This window comes from Stegostoma tigrinum, chromosome 10 (assembly GCF_030684315.1).
Source record: "Stegostoma tigrinum isolate sSteTig4 chromosome 10, sSteTig4.hap1, whole genome shotgun sequence".
Lineage (NCBI taxonomy): Eukaryota > Metazoa > Chordata > Chondrichthyes > Orectolobiformes > Stegostomatidae > Stegostoma > Stegostoma tigrinum.
The window spans coordinates 26985331-27008375 of NC_081363.1; the positions used below are offsets into that span (position 1 = coordinate 26985331).

General features: G+C 40.3%; 1 protein-coding gene across 4 annotated transcripts in view; it reads left to right on the forward strand.

Annotated features, from left to right (window-relative positions):
• The window catches only part of itpk1a (inositol-tetrakisphosphate 1-kinase a), a 222824-nt gene extending 217170 nt beyond the window's left edge, over positions 1-5654 (forward strand). For all 4 annotated transcript variants that reach the window (XM_048537571.2, XM_048537570.2, XM_059649065.1 and 1 more), the window contains one exon: positions 3462-5654. In XM_048537571.2, coding sequence (XP_048393528.1) covers positions 3462-3778 — 317 coding nt within the window. In that variant the 3' untranslated portion in view covers positions 3779-5654. The remainder of the gene's footprint in view (positions 1-3461) is intronic.
• Positions 5655-23045: the final 17391 nt, after the last annotated feature.

Consider the following 23045-nt stretch of genomic DNA (forward strand, 5'->3'; position numbering starts at 1 on the left):
GGTCAAAGGAACTGTTGTTATAACATAACCAGATAGTAGATTTATATAGACTTGAGACCTTCGTAATGTTAACAAGATTCCATTCAGAGGGTGTAGATAATTTTCTTCTTATTTTTTATTTTTTTGTGGGACGTGGGTATCACTAGTTGACCAACATTTATTACCTGTCCTAATGCCATTAGAGAGGGAATTCCAGCATTTTGATCCAGTGACAATGAAGGAATGGCAATATGTTTCCAAGTCAGGACGATGAGCACCTTTGAGGGGATCTTGAAGGTGGTGGTATTCCCATACATTTACCCTTGCCCTTCTAGATGGAAGTGGTCATGGCATAAACCACTCGAAGCAAACTCCGACCAGTCAGCTGGAAAGAAGTTCTCATCAACAAGTTTGTAACCTTTCCATAGTGCTTAACTAAAACCAAGAGGGAATGGTCCAGGCCACCTCTAACCGAGTAGGCTGAACACACTTTCTGGTGTACTTTTCCTATTTCTACACTACTGCTGGAGAGGTTAAAATGAATTGAGATTGAGTGAAAGGCCCATGGCTATGAAAGCTCTGATTGTGACTTGTGCAATGTTGACACTGTCACAGGATTAGTAATCCAGAGGTTGAGGCTAATGTGAACAGACTCAAGTCCTGCTACTGAAGGTGCTGGATTTTAAATTCGATTTTTAAAATATCCATAATTGAAACCTGGTCTCTGTAATGATGGCCATGAAACTTCCATCAATTTTCATAGAAACCCATCTGTTTTGATGTCCTTTAGGAAAGGAAATAAAACTTGGAAAATAGAAACAAGAGTAGGCCATGCAGCCCTTTTGAGCCTGCTGCACCATTCGATCTGACCATGGTTGATCATCCAGTTTAGTACCCTGTTCCCACTTTCTCCCCATAATCTTTGCTCCCTAAGAACTATAGCTAACTTGTTATTGAAAGCATTCAATGTTTTGGCCCCAACTGTTTTCTGTGACAGAGAATTTCATATACTCCGCACTGTCTTGGTTAAGAAATTTCTTCTTGTCTTAGTATTAAACATTCTTCACGGTAACCCAACAGATGGCCCCTGTTTCTAGGCTTCTCAATCGTCAGGAACATCCATCCTATGTTTACCCTGTCTAGCCCTGGTAGAGATGCATAGGTTTCTAAGAGACCACTCCCCTCATTCTTCTAAAGTCTAATGAATATAGTCCTAACTGATCCAGTCTCTCACATGTCTGTCCTGTCATGCCATTTGCCGCCTTCACTGCATGCTCAGTTTTTACAAGGACACTTAGGCCTTATGCACCCCCCTCTTTTTGAATCAATCACCATTCCTGTAATAATCTGCCTTCCTGTGTTTGATACCAAAATGGATAACCTCACCTTCATCCACATTATACGTCATCTGCCATGCATTTTGCCAACTCGCCCTACTCAAGTCACACTCAAGTATCTCTGTATTTTCCTCATAGTTCAACCTCCCGCCCAGCTTTGTCATCTGCAAAGCTTTCTGAAGTAAGTCCAGAGGGGCCGGTATCCCATCTCGAAGTCACCTTTTATTTACAGGTGGATGGCCCTTGACACTGATCCCGCTCCCTCCAAGCCAGCTCTGAGTGAACAGGATGTCTGACACTCCTGTTCTAATTTGTCAGCCAGGATTCCCTGAATGGACCAAATTAACAGCCCCAATCAAGGAACTCCTTCTATGAAGTTCACCTGACTGACCCTCGGCTCTTGTCTGACCTTCATGCCCAGCAATGCAATTGACTCTTAAATACCCTCTTGGAAGAGAAACGTGAGGACCAGCATGCTGCTCCAGACTGTATGTGCAAATAACCCTAACCATTCAGCAATTCCTTGAAGTTGTGTGTAATCTTTCAGCTAATTGCTTTATTTTGTGGCATCAATGATTTTTCCTTTATCTGGGATGTGAAATTTTGATAGTATATCTTTGCTCATTCTAATATAACTGCATCATATCCGCTTTCCAGTTTATATATGACATGGTGAATTTTGGTATTTTAACTAAAACATTTAAGTGCTCATGTCTCAGAGGCTGTGTGACTTCAATTTATCTTTTTACAAAACCTGATTAAAACAGGACCTTTTTAAATCTGTGTTCAGTGTGATTAAAGCCTGGATTTGGCTTAAATGCTGTGACAACAAAGAGTGTTCTTTTAGAAATCAAAGGAATATTGGCAAAGGTCCAAAGCGCATTGCACTCATCAGATGCCAACACTAATTGGCTGTTGTATGCTGATATGGCAGATCTTGTTAATGACATTTTAGCCATGTCTTTAAAAAATTCCATGTTTAGCCATGGAGAAGAGAACAGGGAGAAATACAGATCTCCTTAGCAACAACTTAGACCACTCCCACGAAGAGACAATCTCTTTCAATTGGGCAAAGAAAAGCCCTGTCTCTAAAGTAGAGCTAGTAAGAACTTAATTATATTATCTTGAAAGCATTTTGAAATAACGTTACAAAGGATATTATCCTGTTGCTAAGTTGTCTTTTTATTTATGTGTGCATAATGCATGGCACTGCCCCAGCCAGCTCGGAGGCGGCTCCTGGAGCCAATAGAATCCCAGATACTCCTGTCAGCCAGGAATCCTTGATTGGGCCTGTTAACCTGGTACAATCCAGGAACTTATTCTGAGGTCCACCAGGCTGACCACATTCCAATCACTGCACATTTGTTCTCTAGAAGTTACACAGACAGTTTGATTTATCAGTATGTCCATGATGCCCACATATGGGTCAGATTTCATTATGCATTGAAGTAAGCTAGCCCTTAATTTCCGCATGGGGAAAATGCTTTTTGGTTGACTTGATAGCATGACTGAAATCAGGAATTCACCTTGTGGAGGGCAATGGTGAACCTTTCTATCTGTGTGGGATGCTAAGCATAAATAATGGAGGTGATTGTGTTTGCGATCTTATAAGCCACACAACTATGTGCTAATCCCAAAGGTAGCAATGGGAAAGTTGGAAAGCGGCAGTGTTTGAATCTTGATTCGTATTGCTCATTTTCAAGCTTAGAAGTTAAGAAATTTGGCTCCAGTGGTGTCAGAAAATGGGCAGTACATGATCAGCCACTCATTCTAACCGACATCCAGTGATCTGTCCAATAAATTCAATAGGATTCAATATGTAGAATAGGCAGTGTCTCATTTGCCACCCATTTATTGTCTCTGCTTGAGGCTCTGAGACAAAACAGGCGTATTTTTGAAAAGCAATGCGAATTATCCCTAAAAACCATTTTGGAATTTGACAAAACCTGTGTGCCCACTGAGCCAATCTTAAAACTCTTGGAATACGTCAACAGGAAGTTTCCCTAAAAAGACCTGGTTTAGTGTCTGTTATGCAAGACAATTAGTGCAAGTGTGGCCTCTTAACAAGTAGTAACAGGTTTTCACATTGATGCAAAAGCAGTGCTTTTATAGAAAACCCAATGACTGGTCTGATTTTTGTTGCAGGATATGAAGGTGTTCCAGAGTTCTTCACTGAGCTGATAAACCACATTCAGGTTGTTCTGCAAGATCAAAACCCAGGATCTCCTCAGTTCAACCAGAATGGAAAGGCAGCTGAGCAGGTCACGAGCATTTGTGGGGACCACCCCTGTTCTGCTGCCTCAGGCTTTGTGACCATGGCAGCAAATGATACGTGGCTTGTGGAAGATGATCCAAGCAGTAACAAGAGGCTGCAGCACCAACGACTAAGTTGCAATTCTGCTTTGCCACCCAACTTTCAGAACTGTGTTACTCCCGTGGCGACTAAGGCATCTTCACAATAACCACTGAGAACACTGGACCAAACTCAAGGAAAGATCTTTAATGGGGATCAACTTGAACCACTTTCAACAAATCAATAAAACAATTTGTTTTGTTTGAATGATTTCACGGACTGACACACAGACTGGAACACAGTATCAAAAGTGTTTTGAGAAGCAGGTTGCAGATCCTTTGATAAAGTCAAATGATAAACTGAATCTAATTTTCATTAAATATTAACATAGCAAAAGTTCCTTTGGTGACCTTTTACTACATAGGAACTAATACTAATGCTCTCAGCAGGAATCAAATCACCAATGACTAGCTGAGTTAATCAGGAACCCTTCCTTTTTGTCCTAGATATTCAAGCATTTTTCTTTCTTCCCCCATGACTCTTCACCTTAACCAACCTACAAAAGACCCAAATGGTTTGAGCCCTTTCGAAAGTTACCTTTAGGTTCATTTTAGAAACTGCAAGACATTCAAGTTCAGTGGATTTTTCATGCTGTTAGACTCCAGTAGGATCTGCCAATCTGGGAGAACCTGGCTGAAGTTTAGAACAGGACATGTTGGCTTTATTTAGTGAGAATTGTCCCTAGTAAATAGATGTTCTGTTGTTTTTTAAAAAATTTAAGTAAAACAAATGTTAATTTGAGGGGTTATTGATGTACAGTAAAGTGCCATTATGTCTACCTAGTGGCATGCAAACCAGGGCAGTTAAAGGCCAATAAAATGTACAAAGCCGATTCCATGAATAGGGACACGATGGCCTGGTATCCTTCTCAAACATCCTATTTGTTTTCAGTTTAATTGTGGCTAACGATGCACTTCCATATGTGCTCTTCACTTCATCTGAAACCAACAGTGTGAATGCACCTGCAAGTAGTTTAAACAAAAGTATTAGCTATTAGATTGTGATGCTTACAGCTCTATGTTGCAAACAGTGATACTTTTCATTTTGTTCTATTTCTTAGAAAAGCAGCATTGAGCAATTTGTGACATTTTCATAACTCGTAGTTTACAGATGGTGATGACTCGAGTCAGCATTTGTTCTTTCCCTATGATATCAGTGATTCAGTATTTAAACACAGACCTGCAGTTTCGGTGACCCTGAGTTTAGGTGATCTTCGAATAATATTGATCAGGAAGAATCAGAAATAAGGTGTTAAAGTGCACTCTGTTAAAGGAATAAAAGGGGGATGTTAGCCTCTAGGAGCCAAAGGTAAATGGCCATTTTGTTTGATTAAGTTCATAATTCCAAGTGTTCACTTGTCCATGAACTACCTTTTTATAAACAAAGGAAAAATCCATATTTTTCTGACTCAAATCAAAAATATTTAGATCTGGATGACATTGGTTGAACAATTTATTTTAGGCGCCACAATGGATTGCATTGCAATTAAGACTTAAAAACAATGTTTAAGACTGTGTGTACCTAAATTTTTAAAAATTGTACCATTATTAGGCTAACCTATTGCTTTAATAAACACTCCACTTAACATGATTTAGCTTAGGACAGCTTTGTTGAGTTTATTGTAACAATCTACATCTCTGAACCACTCTAACCTTCTTGTGACTCTTAAAAGAAAATATTATGCCTGGAGCCATGAGGATGGTTCTAAATGTGACCTCTTCCTTTTGGGAGTGTCATGGAAACCAGGCCTAAATATGTTTACAGCAAATCAAGTTTAGTGCACTAGATATTAGATGGCCATCTTAACCCATTGATTTATTTCCTCTTGTCTCGTTGCATGAGAAGTGATGTGAAATTAATGAGTGATTTTCTTGCTGCCTTAAAATGTTGGCTCGGCCTCGTTGCACTGCTTCATTCTTTTAATATAAACTACTGAAAAGTAATTGGGCATTTAGCAATTTAATAAAGAAGTTTTTTTTAACTCATTGTTCTGAGTTGAGATTCACAAAATTCACTTCCATGAACAATATTACCAGAAGGTGGCACATTTAACTAGCTTCACTGAGTTACAAATGTTACTGCAGAACCTGCAATCTTAAAGGGATGCTGGTCATGATGTGGTTATTTTAAAATGGGATTAGTTGATTCTCCATGAATATAGTATGGAAAGTTCAGGCTAAAGCAGATTCCTTCAGTAATATTCTGGGAGGAGCTCTTGGGATCTGGTGCACCTCACTTTCAGTAATGAACGTTGCATTTAAAAAATTACTTTTTGTTCTTTTCCTCCCAAACATGATTATAACTCAAGCTTTTTTGTAGAGAATTGGTATGGGCACATAATTGATTTGCAGTTTTGTTCATCCCTTTTCCTTCTGGCGACAAAGGACGTTCCTCAGCAAGATTTAACAAAATTCGGCCATCAGTGGTTTCAATGGCAGATGAGCTTTGAGTAACCAGTATCCTTAAATTAAAATTGCTTCCTCAACCGCTTGTCTTGTTTACAGAATACTGAATAATCCAAGAGATTTTTGCAGTTTGAATCAAAGTAAATGCTGGCAATGGAATTAGGGTGACTTCAATGACCAATTATTTCAGTTGAACTATTATGGAAATATTCTTGCTTACAACACCCCGCTTATTTTGTGTTAACTGTTCCAGGAGCACAATCTTATTGCCTCAGTTTCAATTCTTGCCCCAAATTCTTTTGGGATAGGCTGCACCTTCATGTCTGAAGTAACATTTTTAGCGTCTTCCATCAAATGAATCCTGCAATTTTGTTTCCAAAAGGCCCTGACTTTGAAATCAGATTTCACCTGAACCCCAGTAATACTTAGATCTGAATTAGACCGATTGTATACCCATCTGGTGTCACAATGATAGAACCCAATGCTTTCTGGTAATATTGTAGTTGGAAAGTATTTATTTAAGTTGTGCACTCTAGTGACCAGTGGAGTGTGTATTCTATAATATGTATTTTATGTAATATATATTTTGTGGCACCAGTTATCACAGTCTACACAGCTTCACCAAAATGTATTTATTAGTTTATCCATTTAGTTTTTATTTTAACAATTGCTGCTTACATAAAACCAAAAATATTTGCTGTTTATTCTGCTAATTTTATTGCATGACAGACAGCATAACTGTCTCATGTAAGTGAATGATTCTCAGATTTTACCCCTTATTTACTAATTTTTGGAATAACAGAATTCTGGTTCTGGATGTTGACAAACCATTTGGAATGATTCAGTGACCAGTAATAGACCAATTTAAGTGGAGTAAGTACATTAGTTGCATTTTGCAATGTAAACTAACAATTTAATTATTGTATTTCTTCAACGGGCTTCAAGGGACCAAACCTCTGTAATTATCCATCCCTGACTTGGATTTTTCTATCGCAACGATTGTGTTGTACTTCTGGCCTTGATAAGTTGTTTCAGCTCGGTGTAGTTGACAATAAGAGAAAACGTGTATGTGATGTGAATCTTAAGCCTTGCTTCATGGTGTGTTTTATTTTGTAAATGTTGCATTATTAAGATGTTTATGTGTACATTTTCAAAGTTACGAACATGACCACTTTTGATGAGAACTATAGTATGTAGTAGGCAGATACAGCCTGTGGAACCAGAGGAGGGTACATTCAAATGGGATGGGTACAAAGATGGGATGGCTCTAAGGATTTTATATATGTAAATGGTGTCAGTGTGCAAATATATCAGGATGAATAAGAAAATGTCCATCCAGTAGAGGCAAATGAATAAGGATTGAAGTGCTTTAATGTAATGTAGTTTTGTTTACTGTATAAGGTGCTTCCAGTATAAAGTAAAGCTAACAAGAATTTAACAATGATACTATATTGAAAGCATTTTTACCAAATTGAGGGATGTGGGATGAGGAATTTGCCTTGCTTGAACAAGCTTGTTTGTTTGCTGTGACTGTTGTCCTCAGTGTAACCTTGCCCAGCTACTCAATGATAAAACATTCTTTGGAGAGACTGAGCTGTTCATTGCCCAATTTAAAAAGATTTTTTTCTTCTATTCTAGTGTATTTGGTAGCAGAAATAATAAAGCTCACAAATGTTCTTTATTATTTAAATAAAAGATCCAAAGTGGGTTCTTGGAGCCTGTTATTAATGGAGCACATTAGAATACTTCCATAAAGCATAGGTAACCATTTGACTCTTCGGAATTATGTATTGAAATGCTTTTGAGCTTGTTCTTATCCTCGGAGCTTCAAAAGATAACATCTTTAATTTGAATTGTGCAAATGTTTGACAGCTAACATTTGAAACATCCAATTTGAACTTCAAATGTGATCTGGGATTTATAACTGAATTTATAGTATTCAATTTTATGAAAGTTTGAGAAGAAACAAGGTGAGATTGAATTTAGTAATTAAAATATAATTGAATGGGCTTGTTGAAGTAATCATTATAGTCTGATTGGTTCGTGAATCCCACTCTTGTTGTAAAGAAAGACCTCTCTTGTTGGGCCATTTGAAAGCAATAATGTTGTCATGGTTGAGAAAAGGAAGAAAAAATCCCTCCCTTTTAATTTAACTGTTTTCTTTGTAGCACAGATTTTATTAGCCCTGAAAATCTATGAGCCATTGAAATATGTAGTCAGCAGTGGAAATCCTTGCTGGTTTTATTTGTTTTCCTCCGCCCCTACCCAGAAGACACTACAGTCAATTGTACTCTCCTGTCCCCAGTTCTCACACAGCCCCTCACCTGAATCCCTCCACGTCTGCATAACTCAGTGGCACCAGTTGCAACACCTACATGCACCAATTCATTGGGCAGGTGCCATGGATTTTCCTGAGTATTTTCTCATTGAGAAATACACCCACGTAAATAGTGTTGTGTATTGAAAGTGCCCAAGTAAGATCCCATTCACATCTATTTATTGAACTACTAAAGTACCTACGGTGTTTCAACTCTTAAAATACTACAAAATAACCCTTCAATGAGCTTGGACCTCCATGTGGATCTGTTCAGCGTGTACATCTTTAGTCGGAAATCAGATTAATTTTTTTGAGTTTGCATTGTTTTTATAGCCTGTATAAAGTGACTAAAAACATTTGCATGTGGACATAGCAGTCAGATCTGCTAATGTTTGCCAATGTTTAGAAATTCTATTCACTCCCTGTAAACATCTTGCTCTCATTTTCTGGATTGAATCTATATAATTGTTTTCAGCTGATGAGGTTATTTATTTGCAAACAGTGAAATTCACTTATTTCAGGTAAAGCACTTTCAATCTGTACCTTTTGGTGGATTTATGTTTGGGAAAATCTGATAGACAGTCAAGCAACCTAAATATGTTAAGAAGTATTGTCAGAGTTGCTGAATAGCTTATTTATGAAACCCCCATTAAGCAATGAGATGGCACTTTAGGATATTACAATTGGGAGAGTATCGGGCTAAATGAGCTACAAATTGCCATTACCATTTTTACTTAGTTTTTTCCAATTTCTGGAAGTAAATGTTGAAGACAGTTTTTAATCAAACTAAAAGCAAAATCACAGCAAATGCTAGAAATATGAAACAAAACAAAGTGCTGGAGAAACTCGGCAGGTCTGGCAGCATTTGTGGAGACAGAAAACAAGTTAACATTTCAGTATTTGCTTATGACATTCTTAAGACGCAGGGCGAGCATTTCATTGCATAAGTAGCATCAATTGATTACACAAAATAAATTGCATTATTCATGTTTGGATCTTGTTCTTCTAAGGAGCTTATGGGGGGAAACGTCAGCCCTTTAGTAAACTTCAGCTTTCAAATTCTTGATCAATGGACAATTTTCTTCATTTACTGTAAATTATAGTCAGCCACAAAGAAAATTGTTGAGGATCTACCTGAAGACATTTGCTTCCAGCTGTATTAATGAGTGATTTATCGCATTTCCCTTCAGTGTACCCATTCATATTTCATTAACCATATTATCCTGAGCTAGAAGGGACCACATTGTTGACATATCTAAAAACAACGGCTAACTCGTTGCACAGATAACACGTGGTTGACGTTTCTTCCCAATTAAGGACAGGAATGACAGTTGATCGAAATGCTCAATTCTTGTTCAGCTTCAGAGGAATTGAGCAAATCCCCATCATCCTTCAACTACCCAATTTTTAAAAAATCTACAGTGGAGCTTTTTAATAAGCTGCACTTCCCACGAAACAACATGGCTTCATCCATTTAAGCACATTTGTTTCAAAAGTTGAATTGAAGTGCTGTCCTAAAATGTTATCTACATAAGGATTAGGAATGATCTATTTTAATGCCTTCCATTTTTAACCAATGTTTATGGCAAGTATTGGATCATTTTGTGTTAGACAATTTTCTCTTAACTGTAACATACTACTAAAGTGACTTAAAACCCTTACATTTGTTCCATTCACTATCTTCAGCTGGTAACAAAATTGGCAGTTTCAAGGATTTCGTTTTTCTATTGTTAGGTAGCAAAATGGATTAAAACACTGTCCTTCCAAATTGGGCCCAAGTTCAAATCTAACACTGGCTGAAAGACTCTGAAAGATTTTAAGGGTCTGGAGTGAAATGAATCTCTAGGATAATTTAATACGGTCGATGTGTGATTATTGAGCGACCAGCATTGAACTCTACTTGTACATCTTGAAAGGGGAGAGAGTATGGACAATGGAAATGCCACTATCTGGATTGAAGTTTAGAGATATCCATTTAGGATAATCGAGGATCTTCTGCACATCACTGTATATTACTCATAGGGTGTAGAGTAAAAGTTGTGTTTGGCTTCCGTTCACCACATTCATCTCTCATCCTGTTTTACATCCTCAGTGAAAAAAATAATTTCCATTTGAGGTGTGACCAGTGCATCTTATGATCTGTGGCATACAAAAGAAAAACTGTATATAATGCCCTGAAGCTGTTTGTCAATTTATTAATAGTTGTCTGTATGTAACATCTGTATAAGTTTTTGCCACCGTGGATACTTTGTATCAAGTATAATGAACAGTTTTGTTCTAAACAATCCCTGACATTTTATTCAGCTTGTATAATTTGCTCCTAGCTGCTGAACAGTATCTCATGTAATCTGTAGAACTGTATTTGTAATTGAACATGGCATGTCTACAATTTCCACTACCTCTAATTTGCTCCAACAGATAGCAAGTTGCAAGTAACTCTCATGTTTGTGAATAGTGGCTTTTGAAATGGCTTATGAGGTGATTGAAAAGCTTGGAAAAACTGATGGAAAGAAGTTAATGTCATGTCATGTTATTAACTGAAGATCTGCTTCACTTTGCAGTGCAATTAGCTGGGTTTGACCAATTCCCTTACTTGTGCCTTGAACCTAGCCGTGCTCTTTTTTTCCCCCACTGTGTGCATGATCGTACATTCACCAAAACAGTAAAAAAAAGCAAAATTTTAAATGGTGTTTGTTATTGCTTTGGGGTGGTGTGTCTTCCTGTTTGCCTCTGAGTCGGTGTACTGTTTGTTTCTGAATTGACCTACAAAATGATCCAGAATATACCTCCTGCATTTCCCTTGTTATGAAGTGAACTCATTCAAAGTTGCAGTTTCTTTTATTCTCTTATCCTGAGCTAATGCTAATAAATTCAGAAGAATTAAATACTTTAATCATTTTACTTTATAATCACCAACGAAAAATGCGTTTCTTTTGCAACGGAAGTAGCAGCAGAAATTCAAGTTTTTAATTCATTTGTTTGAAGATGCTAAAGATAAAGTGAACAGTTTATTTGCTCAGGAGCTCTGGGAATCGAGAGGGTTGCAGACCAGTGTGCTAACTTGTTAGCTTCGTTCTACCTCTGGGCCTTTTACCAGTAGATGTTTTGTGGGGAGAGGTGTGCAGTGGATGGCCATTTAAACCAATTATACAGCCGACTGAAGCCAGTGTCTTGGTTATGACATGGTGATAGCCATGTGACAAACCTGCTGAGTCCCACGGCTGGCTGATAAATGGATGCCATGTTCAGGCAGCAATCAAAGGTCAGCGCTTTATTATTAATGGTAACTACCCCACTAAAATAACACCTCAGAGGTCAGCATCCTGTCACCAAGTCACCCTTTACTTATATGAGGTAAGTCTTTGACACTGATCCAGCTTCTTCAGAGCCAGCTCTTGGAGAACTGAACCTCTGACACTCGTGTTTATATCTGTCAGCCAGGGGTCCCTGCTTGGGACTGTTAATTTAGTCCAATCAGGGAAAAATCAAATTCTGTGAAGTCCACCTGGCTCACCTCATTACAAATTCTACATCCATCTTGAGGGCATAGGCTGACTTTTTTCTGTAGCTCCTCCTGGGACTTTTTAGCACTGTGTCAGCTTCCTTTAACTCTGCCTGCCTCTTGTGGCTGGGGCATCTTGAAAAAAATTCATTCTTCTCTTCAGGTGGTAAAGACATCAAGGTGGTGACACCAGCTATGTCCATCTCCGATTCCGAGGTATCTTCAATGCTTGATGGAGAGGGACAATCCCACCGGTTCCGGAACAGTCAGGGACTAGGCTCCTGCAGCATTTGCATGTTTGCAGCTTGTGCAGGGCGTTTACCCAAACCTTAGTTGTCACCGGACCTGACCTCACGTCAACCAAGCCTCTTATTCATGCAAGACCATTCCCATGGTTCCTGTGCCAAACTTAGTCCCGTGAAGTAAACTGTCCCTCTTTCTTAGAGCCTTGTGTCTGGCATTGGTGTACCTGCTGCCATTTCACCCTCCCCATTCACAACTCTGCTGAAGCTATCCCTGTAGTTGTATGAGGGGTGGTCTGATAATCACATAGGAACCAGGACACTTTGGCTATCGAGCAAAGCTGTAGGGTGTTTCTTTAAGCCTGCCTTCAAAGATTGGACTGCTCTTTCTGCCAGACCATTGGATGAATGGAGATGACCTTATGTGATGAATACCTTTTAACTTTAGGAAATACTGAAATTCACTGCTGGTATACAATGACCCATTATTTGTGACCACGTTTCCAGATTCTCGTATTGGAAAACTTGCACACGGTTTTTCTATCATCATTCCCTTGTTTGATGAATGAACTCTGCATGCCCAGCTACTTTGAGTAGACATCCACAATGATTAAGAACATTGACTTTGCATGTTTTTTCATGGGCTCAGTGTGTACTTTGGCATTTCCCATGAATGTGGGGGAGCTGCTGGCGAAATTTTGTCCTTGTTGGCACTCTAGACACTGCCCTACCACTGTGACTACGTCTACATTTAATCCTAGCTACCAGAGATGACATCTCACCAGTACCTTCATTTTGCAAACCTTTGGACGACCCTGCTAGAGTTCAGACAGTATCTGGTGGTAACCTTTTGGTCTGGACAATCACACTTGCTCCCCATTATAATGATTCTGGTGGCCCTTTGGTTTCCATTGTCACCACCCAGCTGTTTCAGTTTTGTCAGGACGAGATCTTTCTGCATCAAAAGTCTGATACTGTCAGCAGTAACTGGAAGCATATCCAGAAAATTGAAAACCATAATTAACCCTTCCAGTAGCCATTCCATTGGTGTGTATCTGCCAGTGGGAGGCGACTCTGCAACCAGGTTCACTGCTTGGTCTCTCGAACAGTGTTCCAAGGTGTAATTACATGCACTTGGAATTAGACCCCATTGCCAAATTCAGCCTGAAGCTATGGGCAGTGTTGTTTTGTCATCTTTAAAGAGCCCTAGCAGAGGTTTGTTGTCCGTTATTATTACAAACTTTATGACTGTAAGGGTATTAACTTTATACAAAAAAGATGTTCTGCACAGGAATGAATGGAGATTGTAAGAAAATAAATATCAAGACTGTGATTTGAATTGCTTGGTTGTAACCTTAAGCAAATAACCAAAGACTAGAAATTTGTCAGGAGAGGTCCTGGAGAAAGATGGATGAAATAGCTGGATAGAACAAGGAGGAAATTCTCAGAATGGTGATGGAAGCAAGATTGTCAGTGACTATTATTTTAAAAAAGCCACAAAGTTGGATTGGACATATTCTTAGACATTTGTAGTTGGTAAAGATGTGATTAAAAGAAAATGACAATTCTATAAACTAAGAAGGTGAAAGAGAATTTTGATTTTCGACAACTTGCAAGATCCTCCTGTTTTCAATTTCGAGCGGCTGAAGAGGAAAGTTTTCAGACTGCTGGGTGTGGAGAACTGAGCAGAACTGTCCTTTGATCAGAGGGTTAGATAGGCTCTCACTGTTCAGCCTTTTTCCTAGGATGGTGATGGCTAGCACGAGGGGGTATAGCTTTACATTGAGGGGTGATAGATACAGGACAGATGTCAGAGATAGGTTCTTTACTCAGAATAGTAAGGGTGTGGAATGCCCTGCCTGTAACAGTAGTAGACTCACCAAGTTTAAGGGCATCTAAATGGTCATTGGATAAACATATGGATGATAATGGAATAGTGTAGGTTCCATGGGCTTCAGATTGGTTTCACTGGTCGGTGCAACAACAAGGGCCGAAGGGCCTGTACTGCTCTGTTATGTTCTATGTCCCTGACTCCAAATATGACTGCCAAACATTCCTTCTCTATCTGGGTGTATTTCCACTCTGCATTAGCCAAAGTCCTGGATTGCAAAAGCTATTGGGCGTTCCTTTCCATTGGGCTATCTATGAACTAATGCTACCTCAATGCCTTTTGGGGAGGCATCGCAAGTCAGTACTACATTTCGCTTGGGATTATAATGTGCCATCACCTTTTTCGAGGATGATGGCTGTTTATTCACTTCCCTGAAAGCTATGGCTTGGCTACACAGCCATTTCTAAGGCAGACCCTTCTTTAGGAGTTGATTCAAAGGTGCCAGGGTTGAAACTAAGTTATGTATGAACTTTCTGTAATAATCTACCAGCTCAAAGAAACTCCTAAACTCTGCTACAGATGTTGGAGCCAGGGCACCTGTGAGTACCCAGTCTTGTTGACTCCATAACGCAAGAATGTCACTGGGGTGCCTGGAACACACATTTGCTCCTTTCCAAGGCACCTGCCTGGGAAAAACACCCAAGTACCAAGCCCAAGCTCTCTGTGCTCCTCATTGGTCTTCCCTGCTATTAGTGTATCATCCAGATAAATGGGAGCCCTGGGTAGACCTTGTAAAATATTCTCCATAATCCATCAAAAAATTGCACAGGCTGACCAAATGGCAGTCGGGTATGTTGGTACAAACCCTTATGGCTATTTAATTGTAGCATACTTCTGCAAATCCTCATCTAACTGTAGTTGCAAGTAAGGTTGGCTCATGCCCTGTTTCATAAAGGACGCCCTCTCCTCCAAAAATGAAATAGCTGGTAATGTGTATAAGTCCTCTATGCGAGGGATTGGGTATTCATCCAGCTGCACAGAACTATTTATGCTTGTTTAAAATCCCCACAAAGGTGCTTCTAAGGCAAATGACACTGGGCAGGCCTTGCAGATTCATGGAAATGTTTCCTGGTCAACGTACAAGGTGGCCTTCGCTCCTTTGATAGTCCCCAAACCTTCCTGGAAAACTTCCCATTATTTAATTTAAGACTTCATGCAAGCAGCCACTTTCTTGTCAAAAAATGTTGAGCTAGTCTAGGTGAATCTTTTTCAACAAATTTTACCCCGTCAGCCTTGGCTCTGAAACTTAGTACAATCAGTGGTAACGGAGCCAGCTGCTTTTCCTAAAAGACGGGAACCAAAGTTGTACACTTGATCTGTACAGGTTGTTAGTGTAGCCGAGGTATTGCACAAACTTAAGGGTTGGAGTCCAGGATGAATTTTGTTTGAGACATGTACTGCAATCCCTGAGACAGCTGTGTCAGCATTGACCTCCATTAGAACTGGGTGACCATTTAACCAGATGTTTGTTCGGATTGGTTCTGATTTGGATGTTGCTAAGCAATTTAACAGTTCCAAACTAGATGTAGGTGGACTTTCCAGGGTGTGCACTTTCTGGGATACCAGACTTTGCATTCTTTTAGTCAATTTAAGTCAAGTGGGACTTTCTTGCTTCCTGGAGTCTGCATACCGGCAGTCACTACAATGGCTTGTTGACCTGGATCCTGAAAAATTTTAACTGTTGGCCAAGGCTTGGCTTTGTTTTGAGGTCTTGCTGTGGGCTGACTTGGAGTCCCTCTGTTCAGGATATGTCCTGAGTGAGGTTATGCAATTGTTTTCACTCAAATGATGTTCCCCAAGCTCAGTCGGACTGTGAGGGTGTCCACTTCCATTGGAATACCATGCAACTCATGCTCCATTTGCTGCATTTTCCAATGATAAAGCCAGGTGTAGCCCTTGTTTGAAGTCCAGTTGGGCTTCAGCCAGGAAACACTTTTGCATGGTTACATCATTACTCCTGCATATCAAGAGCATCTCATTTAGGGTTAAATCCATCACATGTGTCTGCCAGTCATCTCAACCTAGTCACGTTTCTGGTATGGGTTCCCCTGCTTCTCAAATTGTTGAGTTAAAGTGATAGCTTGTCAGAATTTGAGGATTCTTGGGGTCATGATATTCCTTAACTAAATCTGTCCACTTTTGAAAGGTTTTAGTGTCAAGTCCCTTAGGGAAAGTTAGGCTTCTAATAACTGAAAAAGCAGCAGGTTCATAAGCTATCTAAGGAATTACTGAGATAACAAGGTGTAGAACTGGATGAACACATCAGACCAAGCAGCATCGGAAGAGCAGGAAGGTTGACATTTCGGACCTAGACCCTTCTTTTGAAGTGGCTTTGAAGTGGGGTTAAAATTGTTTCAGAGATAGTAGGAACTACATCCGGCTCTACACCTTGCTATCTCAGATTTTCCAGCATTTGCAGTTCCTAATATCTATGAAACAATTTTAACCCCACTCTGAAGCCATTTCTGTCGAGGGGTCTAGGTCTGAAGCGTCAGCCTTGCTGCTGGGCCTGTTGTGTTCATCCAGCTCTACACCTTGTTATCCCAGATTCTCCAGCATCTGCAGTTCCGACTATCTGGGAAGAATTGCTCATTGGGGCACATGAAAAACAATGTAATTTGCCCAGAAAAGCATAACACACACTTTCCACACACTGGGCCTAGTCTTTGGCAGGATCAAATGAGTCTAAGTCCCCAAATACTGGCGCGATGCTAGAAATGCTTACGCTGACTCAAATTCAACTGTTGCAAGCAAACTTCTTCAGGAGTATGACTTTTCTCTCATTATGATTGGAATAACTCCAGAGATGTCAGTATCTTGCCACTTATTTACCTTGAGTAAGTCCATGATACTGACCCAGCTTCCGCAGAGCTACCTCTTAGAGTGAACAGTAGGTCTAACACTCTGGCCTCTCTTTTTTTCCCCCCATTGGTCCCCACCACCAATGCCCTGTCTGGGCTTTGACCAGCCAACTTGTTTTAATCTGTCAGCCAGGGCTGCGTGATTTGACCAGATTAACAGCCCAATCATGAGACATATGCTATGATGTCCAACGGGCTGACCTCATTACAATCCCTCACCCACAAGTCCATTAGTCATAGATGGTCCCACATAAGGACAGTTTGTTACCAGTGGCCACTTTTTCTTCTGAATGTATTTTTGAAGGATCCGTCCACTCGAGATGCCTTTACCTTTAACAATAGTTCCTATCTGATGGTTAGGGTGGGAATCTTTCCTTGATGGAGGTTTTGTTTTGTGCGTCGAGAGCCCACTGCAGTTCTAGCTAGGGGAGTAACCTCAGCTTTTGGCTACTAATTAGTTCAAAGCCTAGACTTGGAAGTGCCCCTGAAGTCAGAATCCAAACCCGAAAACAAAAATTCAGCCAATTGTATTTGAATTGTTGATTTTTCTTCAATACTTAATTGGTTCAATCAATGAATAATCTTTATCAGGCAATCATACTCTCCAGAACTTGATTCGATAACATACCTTAATTTGAGCAGTAAAATTCCAGAATTAAAACTGGCTACAAATGAGAGCGTGTGTTATCGGAGCCTTTCACAAGCTTGAAATACTTCAAAGCATTTTACAGCTATTATAGCAGTTTTGAAAATGAAGTCACTGTTGTAGGAATAGACTGTTCTACCTAAAGATATACCTGATTCTTTGGCTTATGCAGGTACAATGGCAATCAAACGTGCTTGACCAATTCATTAATTACTGCACAGGTAATTCTGCAAACCACTCACACCAGGCTCCTGACAAGACATACTTTCACATTTATTTTTAGTATTTGATATCTTCATTAAGAGGTACATATGAATAATTTTGCAAGTCAAATGAATTAAAAGATCAGCAAGGCGATCAGCTGAACAATGGCCAAAGTACTGGAACCAGAACTGTACTGTGTGGCGTATCTTTGGACCACTCCAATGTGAGTACAGGAGAATACAGAATGTATTCAAAATGAAAGCAAGAGGTTGAAAATGAGGGGTAAAACTACAGTAATGTCTCTTCCCCAATGGAGCAGTGTTTCAATTGATGCCAATAATTGGTATCAGATCAAGAAAAAAAGTGCAGGCTGCTCCAGTTCTGGAGTTTAAATGCAACTGATAAGTAGAAAGGATATCAAAAAGGCTGAAGTGAATTAGCTTCATCGTTTTATTTCAAACTTTAGATTCATTGGGTACCATTTGTTTATAAATTACATTGACATATAGTTCAAACTTTAATTGTAACATGGACATATAGCATGTATTTCAGTTGCCCTAAAGACCCACTCTCTTCAATGTAAAGATGCCTTTTTATATCTCTTTCGTATTCATCAGTGTAAACCAACCTTGGGTGTCAGTCAATGCACATGAATGGCCTGTAACCAGTTCAGGATGAAATGATGCTTTGTTTACTAACTCAGTCTTTGAGGAGGTAGTGGCCTGATGGTAATGTCACTATCAGTAAAGTGGAAGCCTAGGTTAATGCCCTGGGAACATAGGCTCAAATCCCATCGTGGCAGATGAATAAATGTGCAATTATAATTTTATCAGCAATGTGTCCATGTTATAATTTTAAAAAATCTACTTTGTGAATGTCCTTTAGGAAGGAAATCTGTATTCTTCACCTGGTCTGACCTACACATGATGCCAGAGCAATGTTTGTTGACTCTTAACTGCCGTCGCAAATGAAAGCTCCATTCAAGGGTATTAGAGATGGGCAACAAATGCTGGTGGTGGCGAGTCCATTATAGAATAAATAAAGTGAAAACGAAGAAAAGGATAAGGAACATAATTCAGTGGTATGTGGGAAAATGCTGATTGGCATTCCCATCAGTTGACTGGACCACCAAATAATCTCCGCTAACTGTCCAGACACTTAAAAAAAACTACATGCTAAATTGGTAGAGGGCATGGCAACAATCCAGTCTCTGTTCTGTCTCCCTGTCATTCATCAGTCTGATAATGGCCAGGAAGGAGCTGTTCCTGAACCTGCTGCTGCATGTATTTAGGCTTCTGTATCTTCTGCCTTTTGGAAGAGGTTCTGGGAGATCTTACTAGGGTGCGATGGGTCTTTGATGATGTTGGGCACCTTTCCATGACGGTGAGCTGTGTAAGTGGAGTTAATGGATGGAAGGTTGACTTCTGTGATGGCCTGGGCTAGGAGCGAATACAACTTAGGTTTACAAAATGATACTTGGAATTCAGAGATTAAGTTGTGGGTAGAGATGATATGAATTAGGCCTGTATTCTCTCGAATTTAGAATGTTAGGGGGTGATCTGATTGAAGTCCTCATGATACTCACAAACATAGACTGAGTGGATAAAGATAAATAATTTCCACTGGTTAAAACTAAGTATAAAAATTAGGGTCAGACCATTCAGGAGAGATGTTAGGAAGCACTTCAACACACAAAAGGTTTGGAGGTTTAGAACTTTTTTTCCACAAATGGCAGTTGATACTAGATCAGTTGTTAGTTTTATGTCTGATAAAGACTTTTTTTATTAAGTGAAGGTATTAAAGGAAATGGGCCAAAGGAAGCTGGAACCGTTGGACCATAGACATGATACACCACAGAAGGCGTGCATTCAGCCCATCTTGCCCATGCCAACTGAAAGACACACAGATGCCGTTTCAATCCCATCTTCTTGCATTAGGCTCGTGGCCCGGCAGCTGACAGCACCTAAGCTGCAAATCCAGTTATTATCTACAAATACAGAGATAGTAGGAACTGCTGATGCTGGAGAATCTGAGATAACAAGGTGTAGAGTTGGAAGAACACAGCAGGCCAAGCAGCATCAGAGGAGCAGGAAAGCTGACGTTCCAGGTCTAGACCCTTCATCAGAAATCTTGTTATCTCGATTATTTAAAAATAGTTAGGGTGTCTGCCTCCACCACAAACTCAGGCAGTGACTTCCAGACACCCATGACTTCTGCATAAAAAGGTTTTCCTTATGCCCTCTCTAATCTTTCTGTCACTTAACTTGAATCTGTGAGCCTTGGTTTTTGAACAATCTAGTTTTTGAACCAGGTTCCTCCTGTCCACTCCACCTCTATCCCTCATAACTTTTTAATCCTCAATCATGTCAACCATTGGCCTTCCATGTTCTAAGGAAAACAAGCCCAAAGTCTCCAATTTCTCCTTGCAGCTACAATTATCCAGCCCTGGCAACTTTCCAGTAAATCTCTGCACTCCCCCCAGAGCAATTATATCCTTGCTGTAATTTGGTTACTACAACTGCACACGATACTTCAGTTGTAGCCTCACCAGCGCTTCATATGGTTTCATCCCTATTACCCTACTTTTGTATTCTAAACGTCTGCCAATGAAGGACAGCATTCCATTTGCCTTCTTTACAACCTCATCTACGTATTCTGCTATGTTTTGGGACCAGTACACTTTTATGCTAAGATCTCTCACTTCATCTACTCCCCTCAGTTTATTTCCATTTTTAATGTTCCTTTAGTTATTTGACCTCCCTAAATAGAGTTGAACTCTATCTGCCACTTTTCTGCCCACTCCACCAATCCCAGGGCACAGAACAACATTGACTGAATAGACTCTAGGGGATGAATGGCCTCCTGCTGTTCCTGTGTACTTTGGAAGGAACAAGAGAAGAATAAGTGCCAAAAAGGCAAACTTAATTTAGAATGAAATTCTAAGCAACAGACGTCATGCCTAGAAGATAAACATTCATATTGGATCAAGGTAAAGAGACTGAGTTCATATTGGAATTGTATATCCTGCATCATTTACCACATTCTAATGTGTGCCCGCTTACAAATTAAAGTAGCTATTCTGCTTGTTCATTAATTACATCTCAGTGTGCCATGTGCGATTTGTGGAGCTAATCAGAACTAACTGATTCTGACCTATCCCCTCCCTACCACCCCACCTACACTCTCTCCACCTATCTTCTTTACTCTCCATCTTCGGTCCGCCTCCCCCTCTCTCCCTATTTATTCCAGTTCCCTCTCCCCATCCCCCTCTCTGATGAAGGGTCTAGGCCCGAAACGTCAGCTTTTGTGCTCCTGAGATGCTGCTTGGCCTGCTGTGTTCATCCAGCCTCACATTTTATTATCTTGGAATTCTCCAGCATCTGCAGTTCCCATTATCTCTGATTCTTTCTCAATGATGTCAGAAGATGCTTTTCACTTTGAATATTCAAGAATATTATGAAATATTAATGGAAACACCTAACTGATTATGCTCACTCCACTTGGAGTTGCCACAGTCAATTTGGTAAAGTAGATAATCGTCTAAACAAAAATTTTTTTACTCTAGCCACAAGTTGTTTTTGGAGTTCAGACTGAAACCCCAGATCAAACATTCTCTGTGAATGAAAGCATAATTTTTATAAATAGGCTTCAATCTACAATTACATAATGTCTGCTTCCCTTTTCAAGTTTTGAGTTTTTTGTCAGTTTCATTATTGAGGTAATCTATGAATTCAAGCTGCTTCAAGTTAGTAGATTACACTTAGGCCACTGGCCAGACCAGACCCAAATATTATATACAGTTTTGATCTCTTTACTTAAGGTGGAATATACAGATGTTGGAAAAAGTTCAAAGAAAATTCAATGGTTTGACTCCTGCAATGGAAGGATTGTATCATTAGCAAACTTTGAGCATTTTGAGATAATAGGAACTGCAGATGCTGGAGAATCCAAGATAACAAAGTGCCGAGCTGGATGAACACAGCAGGCCAAGCAGCATCTTAGGAGCAGAAAAGCTGACTTTTCGGGCCTCAACCCTTCATCAGAAATGGGGGAGAGGGAGACGGTTCTGAAATAAATAGGGAGAGAGGGGGAGCTGGATCGAAGAAGGATAGAGGAGAAGATAGGTGGAGAGGAGACAGACAGGTCAAAGAGGCGGGGATAGAGCCAGTAGAGGTGAGGTGTAGGTGGAGAGGTAGGGAAGGCATGGTTCAGTCCGCGTCAAGGTGGCGGGATGAGATTAGTAAGAAGGAAATGGAGGTGCGGCTTGAGGTGGCAGGAGGGGATAGGTGAGAGGAAGAACAGGTTAGGGAGGTGGGGATGAGCTGGGCTGGTTTTGGGATGCAGTAGGGGCGAGGGGAGATTTTGAAGCTTGTGAAATCCACATTGATACTGTTGGGCTGCAGGGTTCCCAAGCGAAATATGAGTTGCTGTTCCTGCAACCTTTGGGTGGCATTGCTGTGGCACTGCAGGAGGCCCATGATGGACATGTCGTCTGAGGAATAGGAGGGGGAGTTAAAATGGTTCGCAACTGGGAGGTGCAGTTGTTTACTGTGAACCGAGCGTACGTGTTCTGCAAAGCGGTTCCCAAGCCTCCGCTTGGCTCATCCACTTGAAATATTTACACATTATTCTCTCTTGACACAGACTGCCTGAACAGCTGAGTAATTTCTAGTATTTTACATTTTCATTTCAAATTTTCAGAACTGCTGTATTTTGCTTTCACGACAGTTCTAAGTGTTTTACCATTATACAGGGTGCTGGGATTTTCAAAGCCTCTGGAGCAGTAAATGTAAATTTATAGCACCAGCATCAGGTTGTGCTGTGTCAGGTATGTGTTGCAGGATGTTATGTTACACCACATCACCTGCCCTATTTATAGCACCTCAAGGCAAAAGTCCAGAACGTCATTGGTTACCTGCAGTTCCTGGTGTAAAGGCAGGATTGTTGTCTTTTGGGGATAATTGGCCAGGTGCCCCCACACCTCCTACCTCACCCCCATCCCAGGCCCCAAGATGACTTTCCATTTTAAGCAGATGTTCACCTGCACATCTGCCAATGTAGTATACTGTATCCGCTGTACCCGGTGTGGCTTCCTTTACATTTGGGGAAACCAAGCGGAGGCTTGGGGGCCGCTTTGTGGAACACCTCCACTCGGTTTGCAATAAACAACTGCACCTCCCAGTCGCGAACCATTTTAGCTCCCCCTCCCATTCCTCAGACGACATGTCGATCCTGGGCCTCCTGCAGTGCCACAATGATGCCACCTGAAGGTTGCAGGAACAGCACCTCATATTCTATTTGGGAACCC